Here is a 22,753-nt window from a genome sequence, read left to right on the forward strand (position 1 = left end):
CTTATTGACCCTGTATCTCATTCAGCCATTTCTTGAAGGAAGATATTGGTAACGGTATCTGATTCAACCACATGGCTGGGTAACTAATTCAATATTCCAGGAACCATTTGGGTAAGGAATTGTCTGCTGTTTTTGGTTTTAAGTGCACTTGTGTCCTCTGGTTCATAAGTCACTGAAGATGTCCTCTATGTCTACTTTGTCAGTGCTCTTGAGATTTTTTATTCCCTCACAATCTTCTCTGTTCAAGAGCCCGTTTGTATAGGACATTCCCCAAGGTCCCCTACTTCAATGGGAATTGAATGCATATTATTGCAGCTGTTCTTCATTACTGTTGTTGGTGTTATCCAACCCATGAAAAAAAATTAACAATTGAATTCTGTTTTATGCAGCTCATACCTGTGCCCACATTGCCAGGTGCTCACAAAGGAACCACGGTCACTGTGAATTTTTCCCTGCTAATCATATTCCACCCGATCCTGACAATACCCTGACAAATGTATAGCTCTCCTTCAAAGGTCACAGTTTCCTTGGGATTTACACTGGATTTGTAATGGCAGCCAAATCTTCAAGACATAGGCCTACAACTAGAGATCAGTGGTTTGAATCCAGAGTCTGAACTGTTTCCTATAGTCTCATCTGGGTGAATGAGGGTTGGCCCATGGTCAGAATGACTTCTTGCCATGCTGTATCAAATGTGGCTGTTCATTGGATCAGACCAGGGTAGCCAGTAGAAGCTGCTAATGTTTTCCACAATCAGGCTCATCTGCTCCAGTGAAAAGTGAGGAAGTGCCAAAACAAGAGATAAGCTTCTAACATTGACTCGGAGTATGCATATGTGGCACTGGATCAAGTGGGAACCAGTAATTGTCTGTTCTTCTTTTACTTCAGTTGGACTTAGTGTGTCAAGTGATTGAGCTGATTTTAGATAGACAAGTCATTACTATGAACAGAAATATAGTATACAGGTTTTCCTAAAACACTGTTAGGAGTGATGGCATTCTACAATAGGGCACACTTTTGGAGAGAGAAAATTCTGAAATTTACAACAGCCATAGATCTTGTAATCAGCAGTTTTATTTACAGTATGGTCTTTATTTTCAATTAGCATTTTTCTTTTGTGATATTTTAGTAAATCTCACTGCACATCACCAAAAAGGAATTGGACATAACTTCTTCTTGAAGATGTGAAGTTACTCTTTAAGATCCATGACGGTGCCGCTCTGAATTCTATATCTAAAACAGATATCTTTTGTTTCTAAAGTTCTCATTGAAGGAGACTTACTGTGCTTCTTGCATTTATTGCTAAACATTAATCATTGTCTCATACCCCCTGCGAGACTTTCTCGTACAGTGACCTTCCAGCAGGAATCTTTATTTAAGGGAGTAAAACAGTTTATTTTTTCAGAAAGGGGTCTGAGAAGCATCATTCAGAGGGTGGGCCTGCTTGTCAGATTAGGACTGTTTTGTCAAGGAAAGCCAGCCTCGTTTCAATCTGGGGGCTGGGCTTGGGAACAGCAGTGACCATTGGTCAGTGGCCAAACAGCAGCAGGGAAGCCCAGGCACCAGATGTTACTGAGACAAAGGCCTCAGTTAGTCCTGCCATTGAGGAAGGTTAGTGCTTCAAAACTGCTGGTCAGCAAGAACATCTTCCCTGAAAGACATTGCTGGCAGAGGCAGAATGTTTGTGGATTTGTGCACCGCGGTTGCCAGCAGAATTACACACGTGAACTAGTCTCACTTTTTATTGTCTTTAGAATAAAACATATCTCCTGAGTTTTTTTTTTACAACCGTGCCCCCCAAACTTGCGTAAACAGTTGGGTTGTGCTTATACTCTGTGGCAATGCTAAGCCAGGCTTGGTGAGTACAGTTCATTGTATTTGTTATGTTTTTGTTTGTTGAGTTCAGGAAGTAGCAGACACTTAGTTTTTGTCATTTCTTGTGTGTGTTCTTAAAGATTGTCTCGTATGTTTTAGTCTCACGTTTCTATTTGCCTTAATATCTGTTCCAGCCTAGCTTCAGAAATGTGCGTGCCAGGGTGTTATTGAGAAGGAACTGAATACCCCAGGATACTCTGAACTTTATTGTTTGAAATGTTGCGAGCAGATTTAAGTATTCCCCTCCCAAAAAACAAATTCTCAGCCTTGAAGAGCTGCATGTCGGTTGTATTTCCGACTTTTCAATGGCAGTTTGTACTAAAACACATAACAATATAACCTTACCAGCAGAAGTAACTAAGGGTCCCTAAGGACACATACAAGAGAGTTGAAAATATGAAAGAAACACCAGAACAGGAAGAAACAGATAAAATACCCTGTGTCTTTTAGGGATCAGTATCAGCATCTGACAGTAAAGTGTTTCTGTCAGGCTACAGGCCTGTACTAAATGACTGTGACCCCCCTTCTCCCACCTCTCCTTCTACAATGGGACCCCAGTGCACTCTCTCTTTGATTAGCCTCTCGTCTGCTGAGTAATAATGAAAACAACATGTAAATGCTCAGTAAAATGGGATACAGAGAAAAGCTGTCTGATCCTTTGGTGTGAATAATGCATTCTCTCAAGACCAGCTTCACGCTGACTGACTGGAGTAGAACTGAACTTTTGATGGTTATTGAGAACCAGTATAGGAGATAAGCACTTCCATTCTGATTCATCATGGTGATCATGGTACTGATCTTTACACTTTCCCTGTCAGATGGGGGCAGCTCATTGAAAGATGTGGATTATTTACTGCTTTAGGATGACAACCACAGCAGGAGACATTTTTCCTTTTTTGAATTTTAGAAGCTTGGGCCATTTTATGAGAGTAACATGTGATCAGTTTTTGTATTAATTTCACTTTTAATTGTGTGACCAATACCAAAAAGAAGAAGAGTACAGATAAAAATACAGTACCAATTCCCTCATCCTCTATAGTCTCTGCAATTGCAAAACTGAAATTACCAGAAATGTGGTCAACATTATGTGCTGAAAGCTTGGCCCGTTTTTAATAAGAGTTTTTGATTTTAGGTTGATTTTAATCATTAAGTGCATACTTATGCTGTTACATAGTAGCACACTGGCACTGCAGTGAAACCAAAATATGTTAAACATTAGGTAGGTATGTTATGGTAGATTTACTGTTGCTTTCATTGAATGTTCTCTTTTTATTTAATCCTTCATTGTCTATTTAGTGAAACATTAAAAAAAGTTTATCTTTAAAATGTGCAAACATAAAATTATTTCAAGTATTATTTAAAGTGAAGCTAAAAGAATGCTGCTTTATAATACTGTACATGCAAAGTCAGCTGGACAAATCATTTTCCCAACTCCAAAATTGATCCCTCTATGTAAGAATAATTTAATACAGAAATGTATTCTCCCTTAACAGTGAGAAGAAAGCCTTCATTTCACACAGATTTACCTTTAAAATAAAAGGTAGAGAAAGACATCAAATACTACACTTCCATTCATAACATTTAATTGCTTCCATTCATTATCATTTCATTTCAGTTTTCATTTCCCTTTATTGTAAGCCTTTCTTTACTCAGCACATTCATTCAATGAAATTTTAAGTCACACCATCATCAAAAAAATAATAAATGGGTCTTCAATTTGCCTTGGTGCCAAGTTATGGGCAATCATTTAGTCCTGAGATTGTAATGCTGTGTGCCCTAAAACATCTAATGATGCTCTAATAAATAGCCACAGCAAGAGAACCAGTCATCCCTAAGGAGACTGCAGTCTGATCTCAGTGAGATTAAATGCCTTAATACCAGAAATCAAGTCTCCCAGTGGTAATTAGCAGAATGCACCTGGTCCTGTGGTACATTTGGGTCGTGCTGGGCTCCTTTGTTTCCTGATTTTGCAATGTTGTCATCCATCACTGACTTTTAGGACCTGGATTTACGAGCCCTTCCTTCAGTCCAGCCTGGCCGGGTTGAAATGAATGAATGGTGGCATGGGAGAAATTCGTTGACTCCAGAAAGTTTGAATCTCTTCGGCAATGCCAATGTTGTGAATACATCCCAGTTCAACTTCTCTGTTTGCTTTGACATCTGAGCACAGAATCACTACAGTTACCTGTTATCATTGCTGTGCCAACCTTGTGGCAAAATGCACGAAAACCATTTTCAGTTGTTCCTGCTCCAGTATTATCCTGCCTCTCAAAGTGCTGAATAGTTGAATAGTTTAGTGACTATTTCCCAGCCTGACTTGACATGAGTTTCAGTCACAAAAGGTCTGGACTTTGATGTGAGAAGCAGCACGAAAGGCAAATGTCTAGACCGTAATTAATTACTGACAGACCAGAACTTAACTGTTCCCATAATCACCATTTAAAAGGGCTTTGTGAAGCAAGTGTTACTAAGCAGAATATAATCAAAGCACATGGCTATCTGCACAAAAATGGTTTTAAATAACTTACAATACACATTGTTACAGTAATAGCCATAGGATGGATTTTACACCTTTGTCATACAGTATGAGAGCAGCAATAGTAATAGCTGTTGATAATAAAATTAATTCACATAATTTCCTTAAAGTTTGTTTCTCATTAATTACTCATTAACTGGGCCTTAATACTGAGTATTCACATTTGGTGTTATACTTACTCTGGAAGGCTGAAGTGTCTTTTAATGTGTTGAATGATATTGCAGTTTGATTTTCTTTTCTTTTTCAAGAAACCAGCTGCTTGCACAATAAGGGTTCAATATTATTTTTCAGAACAACAGCTCTAACTACACACAAAAAACGATCGAGCACGGTGACAATCTGTGCCTGTTTTAGGAAACCATCTGTGATTAATCTGTGTGATACACTGTGACTCAGTGCCCTTCAGAATCATTCTGTAGTGCTGATAGATCTGTGTGAATTGTTTTTCTGCTCCTTTGGAGGCTATGACTCTGTATTGGCTGATATTATTGCCAGCCATTGTTAGTTTAAAAAAAATATCTTTTAAAAATCAGAAGTCGTCTGATTCAGCATTGCGTGAGCATCAGTAAAGGGCAGTTTAGACATGATCACACCCAGAGTCTGGAGCACCGAATCAAATAGAAGAAAATGAATGATGATGAGAATACGCATTGAACAGCACTCCCGTGTCCTCAAACATTGCACAATCGGTTTTCTAATCATGACTTAACCTTGGATCATGAGTAATTTGTTTCCTCTCTAGCAAGATGATTTACATAATTATAGGTGTGTAGCCTCCCATTCCATTCCCCTTCCTGCCCTCCACAGCAGATATCTTTTCCAGTAGTTGATGTATCCCCCCTCCCTTCACCCCCAGCCCTTTTTTCTACAAGTGGTAATTCTGCTTGATGGCTTCCCAAGAAAAGCAAGATGTCTGTCTGGGAGCTGAGTGATGCTTCGTCCCCTCAGAGACCGGCCACTATTTACTTAATGCATTAGCTGTACGTGCTGACCGCTAATGCCCCTTGGCAGGGCTGGAGTGGAGGAAGGGGTTGGTTAAACACCCCTCCCCACCACCACCACCCTCTGTGTCCGCGAGCCTGAGTGTGAGTGTGTATTAGAGTACTAACAAGTCAAAACATCCCTGAGTACCCCAGGGGTGGGAGAGGAAATGCTTTCTTCAGAGTGCCTGCGTGGCAGTGACAGCAAGGACTAATGGTAAATATGGCAAAGGTTTTATCTGTGGTTGTATTAGAACTGGGCTTGTGCCTGCAGCAGCTCCCAGTGTTGCGCACACCTGGGGGGCCGTCCACCTCAGGTGAAGTGGGGTTAGGAAAGAGGTGAGCTCTGAAAGCCCGTTTTACCATTCTGTCTTCTCACAGTGTCTGACATGAATAAAGGCGGTATTTCAGAAAGACGAGAACTTATATTTTGTTAATGCCTTGGCAGGAATGGAAAAGATGTCTTAAATATATGAAAAAAAAAAGAATTATGGTGAATGGTTAATATTCTAGCATAGTAATGTTCAAACCAATTGGTAGATTTCAAAGTAGAGAAAAGGAGATTTTGAATACTTTCTAATACTTTTTTTTTCTGACAGGGATAGCCTGCTAGCTCACAGTCCCTGCAAGGAGGTTTCTCCTTACAGACCTTTTTTAGCTCAGCTTAGGCCAGACCCATGTAGGCAGGCAGTATCCCCTGATCATAGCACATGGGCCCGCCCCGTGGTTCCATATAACATTGCATGCATTTCCTATCTGCCAGGTCAATAGCAACCAATAGGAGAAGCATATCTCTCAGATTCCCGGATTCAAAATAAGAACCTAATGTTTCAGTGTTGGAATCAGTGAGGAATTCCCCTCTTGTGAGAAAGACCACTTCAAGTGATTGGTTTTGTAATACAGTCAATGGTATACTAAGTAAGATTACTCCTCCTGGCATAGAATATACACTAGGTGGCACGACAAAGAAAAAGATAATAAATGAGTATGGAGGACTTGTGATAATACAGGGTTAATGTAGGTGTCGTTTTATACCTAGTAAAGCCAGCAGAAAGAACATATACTCACCCGATCATACACTTACTCATCTGGTTGCAGAGTACTAAAAGATTCTTACAATTGCTTTGTTGTTCATCTTCCTAATAAAAAATGAACTGGAAGGACTTCACACTGGGTCTCCTGGCTTCCACTCAGAGCGTCGTTTGGTTCATTAAATGAAGTGAGGTGTCTGTCTTACAAAATTGAACTCCACAGAGTGTCAGGCCCTGTGTTTGGCTGCTCTATTATTTCCATTCTTACACTTTGAAAGCTGTAGATTACTCCCCCTGCATTGCCACATCACAGTTGAAGCCCTTGGCTGACAGTGCACTCAGTAATGCTGTTGGTACTGCCTTTGGCAGAAGATATCATTGCTTAAGTATCAAATGTATCAAAATACAAAATACAAAGTATTAAAAGTATCAAATGGCTATGTACAGCATGGTGAGCGGGACACTGGTAAAACCACCTTATCAAGAGGGCAGCCAGATGCTATTTTCACAGGTCCCAGGAGGGAAATATTTAGAGAGCATACAACGGCATTTCATTTAAAAAATACTCTATTGATTACTAAGATACTAAGGTCACTTACAGAGGAAGTTGCTTCTGGTACCTATAGATAGCACTGGACGGAAACGATCAATTCATGATTTTTATGGCAAGTGTTAGTGTCAGTGGGGGATGAAGACAGAGAATATGCAGGCATTCTGTACCACTGGTTTTCTGGCAAAGCATAAGTTTCTTCATCTTCGTCTTCCTTTGTAAACGCCTGAGACCTCATTCACAAAAAGTTATTACGTGCTAAGAAGTGTCTTGGCCAAAGATGAAGGGAGTTACTACCAACCAAATGAGCTCGATGGAGTGAAGGGCCCCCTCACATCTAACCTTTTTAATGTTCTTATGAAATGTGACATAAATTCAGATTTTTCATACTGAACATATCTTCATTTCACTAATGACCTTCTTGGTACATTTTAAGGCACGTTTTTTTCCCCTTGTCTTTTAATGTTCAGTGGAAGTATTTTTATGAATAATATATTTTTACATTAATTTTTAAGGTTTGTAAGAAGCAATATATATTCTTGTTTTGCTGTATTTTTATTCTCCAGAAGACAATTGCTTCCACATGCAGTTTCTCCTACACTTCCCCACACTTTCTCAGTCTCTGCCCCTTCCTATTATATGGATTATATAGATTTATAGAAATTATATAGATTCTAGTATTAGAACAAGTTTGCAGATTACACCAAAATAGGAGAATAAGCAAACTCTGATGAAGCTGCAAAGGAATTTCAATATACTGTATATATCAGAATAAATGTCGTTGAATCTAATACCTTGCAGATCCTTGGATCAATTGCCTTCTAAAAACCAAACAAGCTGGATGGTCTGAATCTGCAAACTCTTTGTGATTTTAAATATCTGTGGTTCCAATCCTTTTTCAAAATTTGCAACACCGGCTTGTTTATTTATGTATCAATAATGAGCACTTTAAAATAGACAGCAGGTCTTACCAATCCCTGCATTGGATCTGTACCAACAGCCAGCTCTCATCTGCTTTTAAAAACCTTAGGAAATTGTCTGACACCAATATTCTGAGGGCATAATATTGAATATGGAAAAGCCTGTCAGTTATCTTAAGTTGGTGAATCTCTTTATATTATTAAAATGCTGTTTTGAGCCTGCTGCAGGTCTGGGGATTATGTGGTACAGTGTTAAGGTTGTATTCACCTACCTGTAGCTGTGGCAAGGGTTACAGAATTATACAAATTTTCAGGGGACAGAGTTTTTATTTTTTGAAAGTGGGGGTTGGGATGGCCCTAGATAATAGAAACCTGTTTTGGGTGTGGCTCCACAGCCAAAGCATTGTGTTTCTTTTCTTCCCTTTTCATCAGGGAATAAACCTTTACTTGTTCCTTTGCTGCCTATGGATGCTGACGCAGCTCCCCACTTGATCTGTTTGTAAAGAATGTTTGGAAACACAAGTCAATTTCTGATCACAGTTGTTCCACGTAGGGAACAAATTCCTTGAGGTCCTTGTGATTTTTGTTCCGATGATCTTACAATCAAATGTTCCTGAAGTTCACAGATCTCCTGATTCGTTGATTACATTTAGATGGTGACCCTTAAAACCAGCTCGACCTGCTGGAGAGACCAGGTTCTGGACAGTGTTACTCCAGAAGCAGGATTAGGAGGTGTGGGGGCCAGCACTGAACATTAAAATTATCTCCTCCTACAGTATAAAACATCTAGTTGCAGACACAGCTGATGGTTCCTCAGCCCTGAACCAGGCTGAGTTCATGACCTCGTAGGAAGAACTCTTGAGCAGTGTGACGATAAAGGGCTCATTCTGAACTGCAGGACGGTTTATCAGCTGTCTGTGAGAATTGGTCAGTTATTGCATCAAGCTGGTCAAAATTAATTTACTAATGAATTGCTTAATTACAATATATACAGTGATTTTCTATGCAATTCAAAATAAACGGCATTATTATTGTCAGGTATCAGATACCCATATCTAAAGTTGTTATTCTGTATTAATAACAGTAATAATTCAGTGTGCTAATTTACACTGACGGTGCAGCTTTTAAATATGCCACACTGCTGAGCCAGCCAACATGTTGTCATCTTTGAAAAAAGTTTCTACGTATTACATAGACAGATGCAAAGATATTTGGGATTCTTTAGTCGTACAAGAACGGTGTATTGCAGTGTGGCTTATATTCAGAAATGAGTGAATTCATGAATTTTGCAAAAGGTTAATATAATATTTGTGCAGAACTGCAGTGCAGGGGCAACTTGAAATCCATACCTGCTAGTATTATTATCAGGACAATTTGAGCAGATTTCTAAATTGACTGAGTGAGGGGAAGTTGCATTGTGAGCCAAGCCACTATGTGATGTGTGCTAAGAAGAGCTAGGTCTTTGCTGATGTCACACTGAAGGGCTATAGGCTGAAGTAGCTCCAAATCCCTTACCAATCTAGACCTGACTCTAAATTAAACACAAGGCCGCCTGTACCTTTTTACAAACTGAAATCCACTTTTGTTTCCAAGGAAACTGTCCCCCAGGCACAAGAAAGCTGCTGTAGCTTGAGACAAGACGTAACTAGGATATTATTTGGGAATGTGTCTGATTTTATTTCATGGGGAATAGCACTTTTCAAGGTGAATGAAAAACATAAAAAATGTATCACTGAGCATAAATCCAGCCCAGTCTGAAAATCCCTTTCCTGTATAAAATACAAACAGAAAAATGAAGAAATACATTTTTGAAGATGGTGTTTGTATACCATGATGACAGAATGTATTCTTTAACATTTTTATTTAGATTACAGACAGATCCATTGAGGTACCCAGTGGGGCACCAATCATTTTCCTCAGGGGAACATCCATTTTTATTTATTTATTTTAAATTTTATTAATGAATGCATCTGCACCTTAAAATGTAGGTGTTCCAAAATCTCTGATCCTATTATATGTAATCAGCAATATATATAGACATACAGTACCAAGTACCCTTTCGGCCTGTGTTCTGTTACTCTGATGTACTGTATACTGTAGGCACTGTATACTGTAGAAGGTAGATACTGCTACAGTACCTTCTACCTGAGCGGTAGATTAGAGTGAACAGAAATCTGCTGCAAATTCAGTTCAGTGATGTTAAATTGCAGAGAATTTATTATTAGCCAAAAATGAATAATAAATTATTCATTAGTAAGCATATTTATATGATACCTTATTTCAGCTTTTTTGTTTTACGTCTCCTTAGATGCTGAGCTTGCTCAAGCTATTCTCGTCCTGATGTCTGTGCTGGCAGATCATTTTGCTGACGTTCTTTCAAAAAGCACAAAACATAAAAATCCAAACATTGTCTAATGAAGAAACTTCATCCAGGGCTGCAGTGTTTTTGTTCCTGTGACATCATCTGTGTTTCAGCTGTGCTGATGAACAGCCAACAGGGGTTATCCATGACCAAGCTTGGAACAAGTTAGATGGGAAGAATAGCTCTCTGCAGTGCTGCATATAGGATCGAGCCTGCTCTACAGCACAGGACATTTCCAAAAGCCAAAACTCCTTTGCCTAAATGTTGTGCTGTAATGAAATACAGCTTGTTTAGAATAACAGAATTCTTATGGGTTCCTATCACAAGCAAAACATCAATCAATGGATGAATGTTGTAGACAAATATGGCATCATTAAATTACAAATTGTTACCGGGAAACCAAAGACAATGTAGTGCGAAAGTGAAGGTCATGAGTAATTTAAGCATCGAGTTAATCATCTTTATTTTTGCTTGGTTGAAAAAACTTTAGAATAGCTAAATTAATTTTTTGTTTTTACTTTCCATTTGCTTATTTCTTTGTATAAATTACAAGGTGGACAAAACATCTCATTAGCGTAAGGGTGCTTACTATGGAAGTGTTATGCTTCAAAGCTTTGAAAGCACAAAGTGTTTGAAAACAGAATAATCAGAATCAGGCTGCCCAGCTGTGATTAAAAAGTAATTTTCAGGCTCCTTAACTTCTCCCTAAGAGAACATAGCCGAGTTTACCTTTCATTAGCAGAAACCTACAAAACATTTTTCCTGATAAGGGCCAGCAGTTTATGAACAGTTTATAAAGTCTGATGTTTGAGTAAATTCAAATTAAAGCCTATCCGGAAATGTGGTTTTGTAAACACAATCAGGTTTAACTTTGAACAGTAATATCATCAGACTGGGAAGAAAAAAATAGTCCTGTAAGACTCCGTTTGTTTATTTTCTTAGCTTCTAAACATTATACTAAGGTTTGCATCACAAAAGGGCCCCAGTTTGGTTACAAATCATAATAGTTTCCTAGAAGGACACCACCATAGTAGTATGTGACCAGTCATCTTTGGTTTATCCTTGTGGGCTTTCTTACTTAACTCAGTATCATCTTTCTCAATGTGAGTGACTTTGACTAGCTGCCTACAGCTGGAGAAAAGCACAAAGAGGAATGAGACAATCTGTAATCAGTCATTAACAGCAAAAGCATTCTATGCTTGTGCTGGCTAAACTTTCAAGCTTGTCCTCACACATACACAGTTGTACTCTTTGCCGTTTAAGAGAAAATTAATCAAGCCAATTTATTTTTTCCATCACAATTATAAAATTAGCAAACAAAAACAGTGTGGTACTGTACATAGACATTGGAACTCAGACAAACAAATGTTAGTCTTTGTACCCAAAACATACTGTATAAAGTTGGAAATTTGCCATGGAAATGTAATGATTTAGTAAAATCTCCAGAACTGATATAAGGGGGATATCTCACAGGTGAAGGATGGCTCAAGTAAAAGACGATCCATGGGCTTATTACATATGCTTTCTTGTAAGACTGAAGAAGGAAAGATGGTACAGCTGGGACAGTGATTCATTAGAGAGGTCAGTATGTTTGTGGCTGTTTATGCATTGGTGTATTCTCTATCTAAATCTATAGATCTTTAGAAGAGCCCCTGCTGATCAAAAAGCATATTTCCAAGACTGTTGTGCAAGAGCTGTTTAAGTTTTTTTAAATAGCAGAATCTGGAACGTAAAATGGCAACAGTTATGACCACATCTAATTACGTTCTTGTGTCACATGTCTTGCTGGGCTTTTCAACTTTGGCGAACTGCTGGAAGTCTTTATGTGAACAGGTAATTGATTCCAGACAGAAGCAGCCTGAGAAAGTGAAACAAAAAGAAATCACTTTTGCTTCTGGTCCCAGGGCCCTCCAGACTCATCCTGCCTTGTGGCCTCAAAGCAGAGTTTCTCAGCATGCAGTCCTTCAGGCCACTCCACCCACCCTTATCCATTCAAGATACAGAAAAGATTAAATGGTTATGATTCAGCTGGCTTCTGATTAAATAATTAAGAAGTTCCTTATAACTACAGTATGCTTTTGAAGAAGCAAAAACCTTTCGACTGATTACACAGATATTCTCAAATATCCCTCTTCAAGTAACATTTTAAATTGACTGGTATCATTAAAAATGTGGAAGGAAGAAATTCAAAAAGTATATAATTAAATGCAAGAAAATCATGCCTACTATTTTAATTTTTACTATATTTTTATTTCTGTGGCATTAATTACTAATTGGAAAAGTTATCTGACAGTCATCTGATAGCTGTCCTTACCCTGCAGAGCTGATTCTTCCTGCAGAGGTTTGGAATGAAGAAGAGAATTAAATAGGAAGAGGTTTGGTAATGCTTATCCACCAAATGGTGGCCACTTCACCAAACTTCACTGGGCAGTTACGTTTTGAAATTTACACGCACTTGCCTTACTTTGGTGACTCCCCATGGAATAATGGTTTTATTACTGGACACTTTCTTTCAATGAGCAAAAAGAACAGGTTGAACAGGATCTGGCATGCATTCTGTGATTTGTACAAATATACTTGTAGGATTGCAGGAGATTTTGTGTAGGATTGTAAGTTCTTGTTCAAACAAGTCCACTATTTTTCATTAGGAACAAGGTCTAGGGAAAGTTCTGGTTTGATAAACCCTGAACATGGAATATACTGTACTCTACACTGAGAGAGTTTCATAATCAAAATTCTACTGTTTTTTATAATTGGTAGTGCACAGGATTAACATACAGGTATGCTCATTGAAGCTGCCAAAAGGGGGTTGAAACTTAAAACTAACCCCATGAAGTGTACAAAGTGAAACTCATGCATTGACTGTAGTAAAACAGTGTTGTACTGTTTCACCACTTTCATTCCACTGTTGTTTTGCCTCTGGCAGAAAAATAGAAAATAGCCCAAATCATGCTCCAATAAGTATTTATTGCCATTCTTAGAGATTGTTTTGTTCATCTAAACCATACTGTAAAACTGGGATTCTGCTGAAACAAAAAACTGAAGTTTTAGGACTATAGCACATTGCAATCTAATTTAAGTAAAATTTATTAAATCCATTGGTAACATAAAAATCTTAAACACATCAGCTAAATTTGCCATAGGGCCAAACAGCAAGTCAGATATTAGAAATCCATCCTAATATGTTTTTCCTGTCCTAAAGTACGTCACTATAACACCAGAATACCAGATAATCCCACTGCAGATCTTGCTACATGTAGGCCTTCGACTGATATCCACACAGCCTGTTTTAATAGAAAAACAAATCAATTTTAATGTCTTGGCAAATCGGAACAATTTACCTTAAAAGCATGACGGAAGGAAGGGACTATTGAGGTTTTGTCGTCCTTTGTGGTCAGTTCCTGTGGAAGCTCAGTGGAAGAGCCTGTTTTTTATGTCCCGTCTGCACGCAAAAGACCTCTTTTTTCTGAGAGCAGTGAGACTTTCTTAGGGAAACGCATAGCAAAAACAAATAGATGCGTAACATCAGGCAGTGTTTGTGTTCTTGTCTGCGTGGGCCCTCTCTGTCGGGCTGGCGGAGCAGCCCACCCACCCTGATGAACCCGGAGCTGTCTGGGCTCCCAGGACATGTGAGAGGGAGCAGGACATTGGGGTGGGAAGGTTCAGCTCGTCTTCAGCTCCATCCCGATTTGCCTCCTTCCTTGCCACAGGCATATGGGGCCTGAGATGAGGATTCAGTTACAGAAGACTCCTCTTAATGTGGTTAGGCCTTTTGTCCCCTTAAAGTGGCTGTCGGCAGTAAACCAAGCTGCTAGAAGAAGAGATGTTTACAACAAAGTAAACAGCAAATTGCTTTCAGTTTAAAATGTCATTCAGAAGGCGTCCTTTGTTTCTGTCTCCTAAGACATGCACACTCCCAAGCCAAACACTTCGACTACGGACAAGATGGATTTCTTCTGGCTTGTAAATTCTGTCTCGGCAAATCAAAATGCACTGTACTTGTGCTTTTCTATCATCTGGACACACTTAAAGTTCCATAGTGGAAATGCATAAAATACCGAGGTGTTCTTAACAATTTCAACAGTCAAAACTGTCATTAAAGTGGTAAATACAAAAATTAGCATGGAGGCTCCACTGCTCTGTTGGAGGTGCCATATCCTTCATGCACAAATTGGCCTTGAGCTGGGATTTGTGTTTTCAAAAACTAATTTCTCCACTGGAAGAAATTTCACAGTTTCAACAACCATTACCGTGTATCCCTGAAGCACAACAGTGTTATCAAATTTAAGATGCAATGTTGCATGAGGAACATTTTTGTGATGTAGTGCACTTTTATATTTATATACACTCGCATACCTCATTCAATTTATTCTAATAATGCCCATGGGGTTTATACCCTTACTTCAGCTTTGGGAATAATTTGAGATGGGATATCATATTTGAGTGCTGTTAGAGGTGAAGTTATTTTTCTAAATTTCTCATAATTGTGATCAATCTGAAAACTGGAAAAATAACGTTAATGAACACCTTGATATGCAGCATTCATTGCTCAGAAATCCTAAATGATCTTCATTTTAATAGACTTAAAATTGTTTGATTGTAAGAAAACAGATTATAAAGTTTAGAGTATACTATGCCTGACAAAAACAAATTAATTTCTGAAGAATAAAATGGAGGATTTTTTTAAACAAACAATTGCCATGTGCAAATTAGATTTTTCTGTGTTTTCACTTGTTTTCTGTGGTTCCGATTTGCCTTGGTTTGCTATTTTTACTCTATATGAGACCTATTCTAGGGCTTAATTCTGGGTGCATTTGTCATCTATTTGCAAATAATGCACAAGTATGGACTTTAATTAAAAAGATTATTTAAGCAGTCATATTGAAAGCAATTTCTGTTTTTTAACAAATCCTCTGAAGTACTGATAATGTGAAATGGAGGCTTTTGACATTGGATGTGGAAATAAATAATATATTTTGTGTACTAGGGGAGTAGTGTTTTTTCAACCCTTTCTCCACTATGGACCATATTAAAACTAGTACAATATATTCTGCAAGGGCTATCTGAGAAGTGGCAAAGGAAACAGAACAGACCAGATTAAAGCAGTGGAAAGTTTGTATAGTACAGTACTTGAGAAAACCATCTCTGTAGCCAAAAAGCCCATTGAAATATATTTTTTACAAAATCCCAGAGCAGCTGAAACAGATGATTGTGAAGTCAGAACACTTTGAGCAAATAAATGCAGTATAAAGTAAGTCTTGGCAACAAGGTAGGAGCTGGCAGAACATGGTATGAACAACGAAGCAAAACTGAATCACAAACCTGTGGTCATAGCTGACTGTGCTGGTCCCCACTGAGCGCTGCAGTGGGCTCTGTGTTTCAGTTTCAGTCCAGGAAGGCAAGGAAAAGACTGACCCCTAAAATATTTTGCAGGTATCAAGAGATCCGTGGAGCTAATCTAAGTGGTGTGCTTTGTTTTCTCCCTGACAGGCAGCCTCTTCAGCACTCAGCAGCCTGGGCCACGTGTACACAGCCATTGGGGACTACCCTAACGCCCTGGCCAGCCACAAGCAGTGCGTACTGCTGGCCAAGCAGTCCAAAGACCAGCTTTCGGAGGCACGGGAGCTGGGCAACATGGGCGCCGTCTACATTGCCATGGGTGACTTCGACAACGCTGTGCAGTGCCACGAGCAGCACCTGGGCATTGCCAAAGCCCTGGGCAACAAGCGGGAGGAGGCCCGGGCCTACAGCAACCTGGGAAGCGCCTACCACTATCGCCGCAACTTTGACAAGGCCATGTCCTACCACACTCACGTGCTGGAGCTGGCGCAGGAGCTGGCAGAGCGGCCCATCGAGATGCGGGCCTATGCGGGCCTGGGCCACGCGGCTCGCTGCATGCAGGACCTGGAGCGAGCCAAGCAGTATCATGAGCAGCAACTGGCCATCGCAGAGGGGCTGAAGGACAGGGCAGCTGAGGGCCGAGCGTCTTCCAACCTGGGTAAGAGCACTAAAGCACAGGGCATGGCTCAAGGTACAGTGCTCTGTACAGTGCCCTGGTGACAGGGGCATTGCAGTCAGGAAAGGATTGACTAAGGGTTACTCAAGAGTAGTCTACTTTCTTTTTCTAAGGGTCTAAGTTGTTTTATTTTTTCTACAGATTTTATTGCTGATTACTTTATTTTGACTGGGCAACCAAGACGGTAATCTCAGAATTGGCCGAATTACATGATGCACTGAATCCTTGACTCCATGTGATGTAATGGTGTCTTGGTATTTCAGTGGTCACAGCCATCTGCTGCAGAGTAGCTTTTGGACCCAATGCTGAGCCTTGCAGGAAAACGGCAGGAGACCCGGCTTCTTCATTTAGGGCTTACAGCGCTGTCTTCAAAACCATCATTAACAATCTGAAGTCAAATAGATTATACAAGAACAGCCAAAGACTCAAACTGAGCTCTTGTAACCTATCATTTTTATGAGTGAAGAGAGTATTATTGCCCTGGTCTGGGGCACACTGTGATCAGAGATACCATGCACTGCAAATGTGGGTCTGACCCATTATTAAATATTTTCTGCCACATCCTCTTCTCCTGGCAGTCACTATTTCCGATCTCTTTTCCATTTGTCTCCCCACCAAGGTGACCGATGTCTGTGATGAATGTACCAGTAACACCACTGGCACCATCTCAGAGTGTGCGCACTAGAAAACACTTCTAGACTCTGCTAATGCCGTCTGTGGCGAGCAGTTTGTAATTGACCTGCTGAGCCATGATTACAGTGCAACGGGAATGACATCACGCAAGGGGATCGTTGCCAAATGCAGTAAGATAAACAACCCTAATAAAGGGGCCAGACAGTGTATTTCCAGCATTAGGATGCAGCTGACAACTGAAAATTAAAAGGCCTGAAAGCCGTCCCAAGGACAAAAAGGACTGTTTGTCCCCAGAGTAAATGTTTAGAATGGGTTCCTGAACTGCTTTCTGTGGTGAAGTTTTTTTGTTGTTGTTAGAACACAGTTTAGATGATTTTCTGGGAATTAACAAGCCAGTTGTGGTTGGAATGTATTACACATATTGAGAGAAACTGCTTGTTCACCACATGACACAGGTATTAGTATGCTTGTGGTGCAGTCCTTTGACATCAAAAAACCTACAACGTACTGAGATCAGGGTCTTCCGTGCAGTACTGTCACGTAGAGTTAAAAAGAGCATCATGTTATTCTTTCATTTGGAAAGTGCACATGGCGTAACATTCAGTTAGCATTATGAAACCAAATTATTAATGGCCTGTTCTAAATTAAAACACGGTTCAGCTTGCTATTCTCATTACGTCGTTTGTCTGCAGACATCTACCTTGGCTTTCACGATGGCCATTATTAATAATGCACATGTTTTTTTGCTCCCGTTCCCCCTTAGTGGTTCCCCCAATACATCTTGAGAACCGTGCAAGAGCAGCACTGTTAAACTCCGGGCTCATGTGCACCAGCTCAGAGCATCGTTAAAAGGAGACAGGCTTTTAGGAGTAAAGTTATTCTGGTCCCCTAGTTGCTTCTGTAAACTGAAGACCTCTCTCTAAACAGAATAATAAATTGTTTTTTGTACGATGTTAGGAAGACAAATGTTAAAACAACTGTATTACTTGCATTTCACATATTTCTGGAATACCTAGAGAGAGCATGAGGCTAGCAGATTTCCCACCGCATGTTTCGTGATTACTTGAGGCCAGATAATATCCTCGAGTAGAGAAGGGGTCAAAGTAGGAGGTGACTTTCAGAAGATACGGAAGTCACAAATGAGAGGAGAATATTTAGTCCATCTTACGCATTTGTTGGATCAAGCATACAAGAATCCCACAGATCCATTTCTTTAAGGATCTAACAGAATCAGCTTCAAACACTAATGCTAGGGAGCTGGTTCCCTCAGCTGTCCTTCTCTGTCCTGATGCTTCTAGCACTTAGTGCTGTTGTTCATCTAGACGATCCCCTTGATTCCCTTTCAAGAATGTACAGTACACTGCCCTTCAGATTTATTAATTAAACAGAAAATGTTGTATAACAAAACAATTTACAGACTGGACTACAAATCATTATGATTTGTTTTTGTTTTTTTTCTAAATTCTTAAATTTGTTTTTTTTTTGTTTATATTCTTGTGAAGAACTTGGGAATATTTGTTAAAGGTTGAAAGGTGGTATATTAATTAATCGTTATCATAACTATGTTTTATACAGCACTTGTAACAGACCAGACTATGGAACAACAGTATTAACTGGGCCTTGATCACCTGTAATTACTGTAGGTGACCTGGGTGCTAATAAGTTAATTGATTAGATTATTGGTGATGGTTTAAAAGTACACATTGGTGTGATGAATGTGGATGAGTTTTGGTAGCAGGCTGCTTTAGAGTGCTTTTTGTCATGATGCCTGCAGACCTTTCCACCATACCATTCCCATTATTGTTATTGTGGGTTTTCATGCGCTCAGGTCTCTAGAGCCACCTTACTGAGGTCTGTCAAACCACTCCACATCCCAAAAGGTCCCAAAGCGTTTTACACCTAAACTGGAACCTGCTTCATCTACCCCTGAAGGGCAGCACTCACCTGGGTGATATGTGGCAGCCATTCAACACCAGCTGCCCCACTACAGAGCAGATCAGCAGGAGAAATGGGAAATTGTATCACAAATGTAATGAAGGGGGAACGTTAAGGAGGCTAGACTGTAGAAGTACAAAGTGGAATTTAAGCAGGAGTCTGGGGCTGAGACACCTACTCTTTCGTTTCTTTAATGACTAATTAGTGAGGAACCTAGATAAATGTCTCATCTTAAGGATGCGACCTCCCACAGTGTCCCAATTCACCAGGCTCCTGCACTGGTTGTGGAAATTCTGGTGTAGTTTGAAGAGTGCAACCTACTGCTCCACAAATAATGCTTTCAGCAGCAACCTGATTTTCATTGGAGGACTTCCATCCTCATACTCCTTCAGTTCACCCTTGCTTAGCTTCTGAGATCTGAGGGGATCATGCTAAAAGGTGACAATGATGCTGTCAAACTAAAATTGATTATATCTGCATGTGTGCTTTGTGAAACTTTTACTAAATCTTTCTAAAACAGTTCTATTATATATTATATTGTCTTTTAAAATGATTACACATTTATTGAAATACAATATAATGTGCTTTATTTGAGTGTGGAGTTAAATTAGGGATATAATGTATAGTACACTTAATGTCAAAATCCAAAGACTGAGCTAAGCTTTGGCAATCTGGATATTTACAAAAGCCTAATCACAGTAATCTTCTACTGAACATTCCTCTGGGACTAAATGTGAATCCATAATGTATTGTTAAATTAATCAGATTAAACTGAGTGTTTAAACCCCTTCAATTTTTTATGTGGACTTTGACTAGATTACTTAGGTATTCATTTGTCTGCACAGGCAAGAACTTAATCATTTTATATTAAATTAGTTTCCTGCAGTAAAAACGATCTAATTTTAGTTCAAGGCTTAATCACCAGTAGCTCCAGAAGATCCTTAGTGCTTTTGTTCATGCAACACATTGCTAAATTTAATCCACTGCAGAGGCTCTGTTGGGCTAAAACAGTTAATATCAATTAATGTCTGATGTGTTTAGTGTTAAGCAAAGTGTTCATTGTCACTGTACTCAAGTGAAATTTTTTTTACTTTGCTGTTAGTAAGACATTTTCAGATATTTTTAGTGAAGGACCTTTAAAGATCAGGTAGAATAACCAGTTACTCAAATTTAAAGGGAGTAATTAGATAGAAAGGAGCTGATATAGATAGTATCAGGAGGTGAATGTACAGTAAATACACTTCATTGAATTTATTTTTCAATTTCTTCTTATCATTACTTTAATTACCCCTTGTAGCCAAGCAGGAGTAACGCAGGGAGTTTATGCACATCTATACAGTCCAGAAGGCAGAGTTTAGTTTGTCAAGCTAGGGGTGTGTAGTTGCAATTAAAGGTATAAACACAAATAAAGAACAGAAGAGGGGATAACATAGGACCTTACACATTTAGTTACCTATTGCTTTTTGATGCACAAATCTCTTCTGTCGTCTTCTCAAGGAATCGCAGGGAATCTGCTACAAATTTCCTTTTCTGAAGGAACTTCTGTAGCAGAATTTGGAACAAGCAAAGTATGGTAGGTCATGTTGTCTGTTACGATTGTTTATTGGAAGGCGCAGCTTTAAGAAACATAAGCCAACCAAATTGAAGGCATGGGTAAAATGCATATAGTGCATTATCCTTTGATGGTAAATTGTGACAGGCTTTTTGGAATTTTGGCTTTTGCACACGATGTAGACTTGTGCACTAGACGATTTAGACTTGTTCAGGACCGGTCAGCTAGTCACATTGGGCGACCATATTGAAATTGTCAAAAAAGCATTCAGTTGTATTCTCTGAATGCTTGGTTGATTACTGTGAAATGCGCTACATGTACAGTAACCTTGGACAAGTTCTCTCTTTTCTATAGACACAGTTCACTACATTAAGGAAACATTTGAAGCCGATCAAATTCCATGTGTGACTAATATGCACATCTGTGCATATAGTGCAGCATTTATCTTTATTTAAATATTATAGGTTCTTGAATAATCATGGAGAAGTAGTACCCTATATTCCTTGTATTCCTCTGATTAAAGCTTATTGGTCACATGATATGCCAGTCATATCACCTTTCATCTTTCCTCCTGATCAAATTAAAAATGACCTTATAACTCAATAATGAGGATGGTCATGGTATTATGGAGCACATACAAGGAGCCATACTGTATGTATTCTATAAAAGAAGCATTCTTGCCCTTGAAAAGCGATGTTATTTATTGTGATGTTATTGCTGCATTTTTAAAGATTTACACATCTAGTTGTGTTTCTTTATGTCCCAGCCTCTTGCAAGGAGAGTATGTGATAACGTATTTTTTTTGGTTTATCGAGCAGTTGAAGTTGGTGATGTTTTGGGGAGTTTTAAGGCTTCTGCAACTTGGCCATTTTCCTCCTACCGTCCCACCTGTGATTGGATCTGGCACTGACAGGCACCTTGTAATTGAAACCGACTTGATAAATTGCTTAATTAGTTTTTACAGCTGATTCGTTGAGTGCTGAATAATGAAGATAAGAAAGAATGGAGAGGGGCCCAGGCAGTATTATTCTTTTAATTACCACATTGTTGTGTTTCTCCAAATAATTAATGGTGGAAAGGGAAGACTGGCTATAAATAGGACTTATAGAAAAAAATGTTTTTTGTTCTCATTTATAAATGCTACTGTATATTACCAGCTCAGGTTGGTCAGACAGAAAATCACATAAGAAGAGTGTTTTGCATGTCAAAAATCCCAATTAAGTTTTTAATCATTTTTTAAAAATAATTATGGGGATACTAAGACATTTGACACTTTAAATACTCCTAAACAATCTGAAAGCTGTGTGCTTTGAGTTAATTAGCCACGTTATCTTATTAACCTTCCCAGCATGCTCTGAAAGAAAATTTTAAAAGAGCCCTAACACTCTGTTTTTCTCTCTTGATCATTTTCCAGAAAGACAGAATATTTTAAACTTGTCTAATATTCTGAAAAGAAAGGACATATGAAAGATCTTTAAAAACTGACCTATTGTATAAGAAGCATAAAACTTCTGCTTTAGCACAAACAGCTGTTTTAAAATTAGTCAATTGTCAGGTCAGTTGTTATTAGTCAGCTGAGGCACCCACAGCCAGTGGTGTTTAACATAACCTAGAAAGCTGGATTAAATAATCGAATAATAATTTATTTAAATCTAAAATCTAATTTCATTTTCAGGATCAGCTTTTTGAATCTAAACTAAAAGGCTCACAGATTTTTTTTTGCCTTCCCTTAAACATTTCATGCATCTTTCTTTCTATATTTAGCTCAAGGTAAAGCGTTTAATTAGAAGATGATTTCTGTTGTTTCAAAGCCACATCCGGAGGCGCCATGAGTGTGTTTTGTTGATCTGACACGTTAATGTGCTTACGTTTGTATACAGTACTTGCTGTACTTTACATGAATTTAACACACAAAAAGTCTGTATCACTTTTATTTTTTATCATTTTTAGCCCTTAGCTTTCCCTACATATTTTATGAAACTGCACACCAAGAGCAATGCAAGCAATGTCCTAATGTTTGCTTATTGGAGAGAGACATAATTGGAGGTTATTTACAGTTAATAAATGCAAACATAATTAGAAACTAACAATGTTAATCAGGTCCATCAGAAAACCATAAATTTAATGAGATCATCCTAAGAAACCTTCATGTAATACAGAACTCATGCTCAAATAATTAATTTTTAATTCCATTTCTTGGAGGATACAGGTATTGTACTGTACACAAGGAATGTTTTTTTACAAGCTAAGTAGTGAGATTATATTTGGACATGCCCTTCAAAGCAAACAAGACTTTCATATGATATAAACGGAGGCAGGTTTTCTGCAAGCACTCTTGAATTTAAAGACAGATTCATCACACC

General features: G+C 38.8%; 1 protein-coding gene across 5 annotated transcripts in view; it reads left to right on the forward strand.

Moving 5' to 3' along the window:
* The window catches only part of ttc28 (tetratricopeptide repeat domain 28), a 468,402-nt gene that overhangs the window by 358,601 nt on the left and 87,048 nt on the right, over positions 1–22,753 (forward strand). For all 5 annotated transcript variants that reach the window (XM_069182111.1, XM_069182113.1, XM_069182112.1 and 2 more), the window contains one exon: positions 15,745–16,252. In XM_069182111.1, the coding sequence (XP_069038212.1) occupies positions 15,745–16,252 (508 nt within the window). The remainder of the gene's footprint in view (positions 1–15,744; positions 16,253–22,753) is intronic.

The sequence above is a fragment of the Lepisosteus oculatus genome, chromosome 22 (genome assembly GCF_040954835.1).
Source record: "Lepisosteus oculatus isolate fLepOcu1 chromosome 22, fLepOcu1.hap2, whole genome shotgun sequence".
In the NCBI taxonomy this organism is placed as follows: domain Eukaryota; kingdom Metazoa; phylum Chordata; class Actinopteri; order Semionotiformes; family Lepisosteidae; genus Lepisosteus; species Lepisosteus oculatus.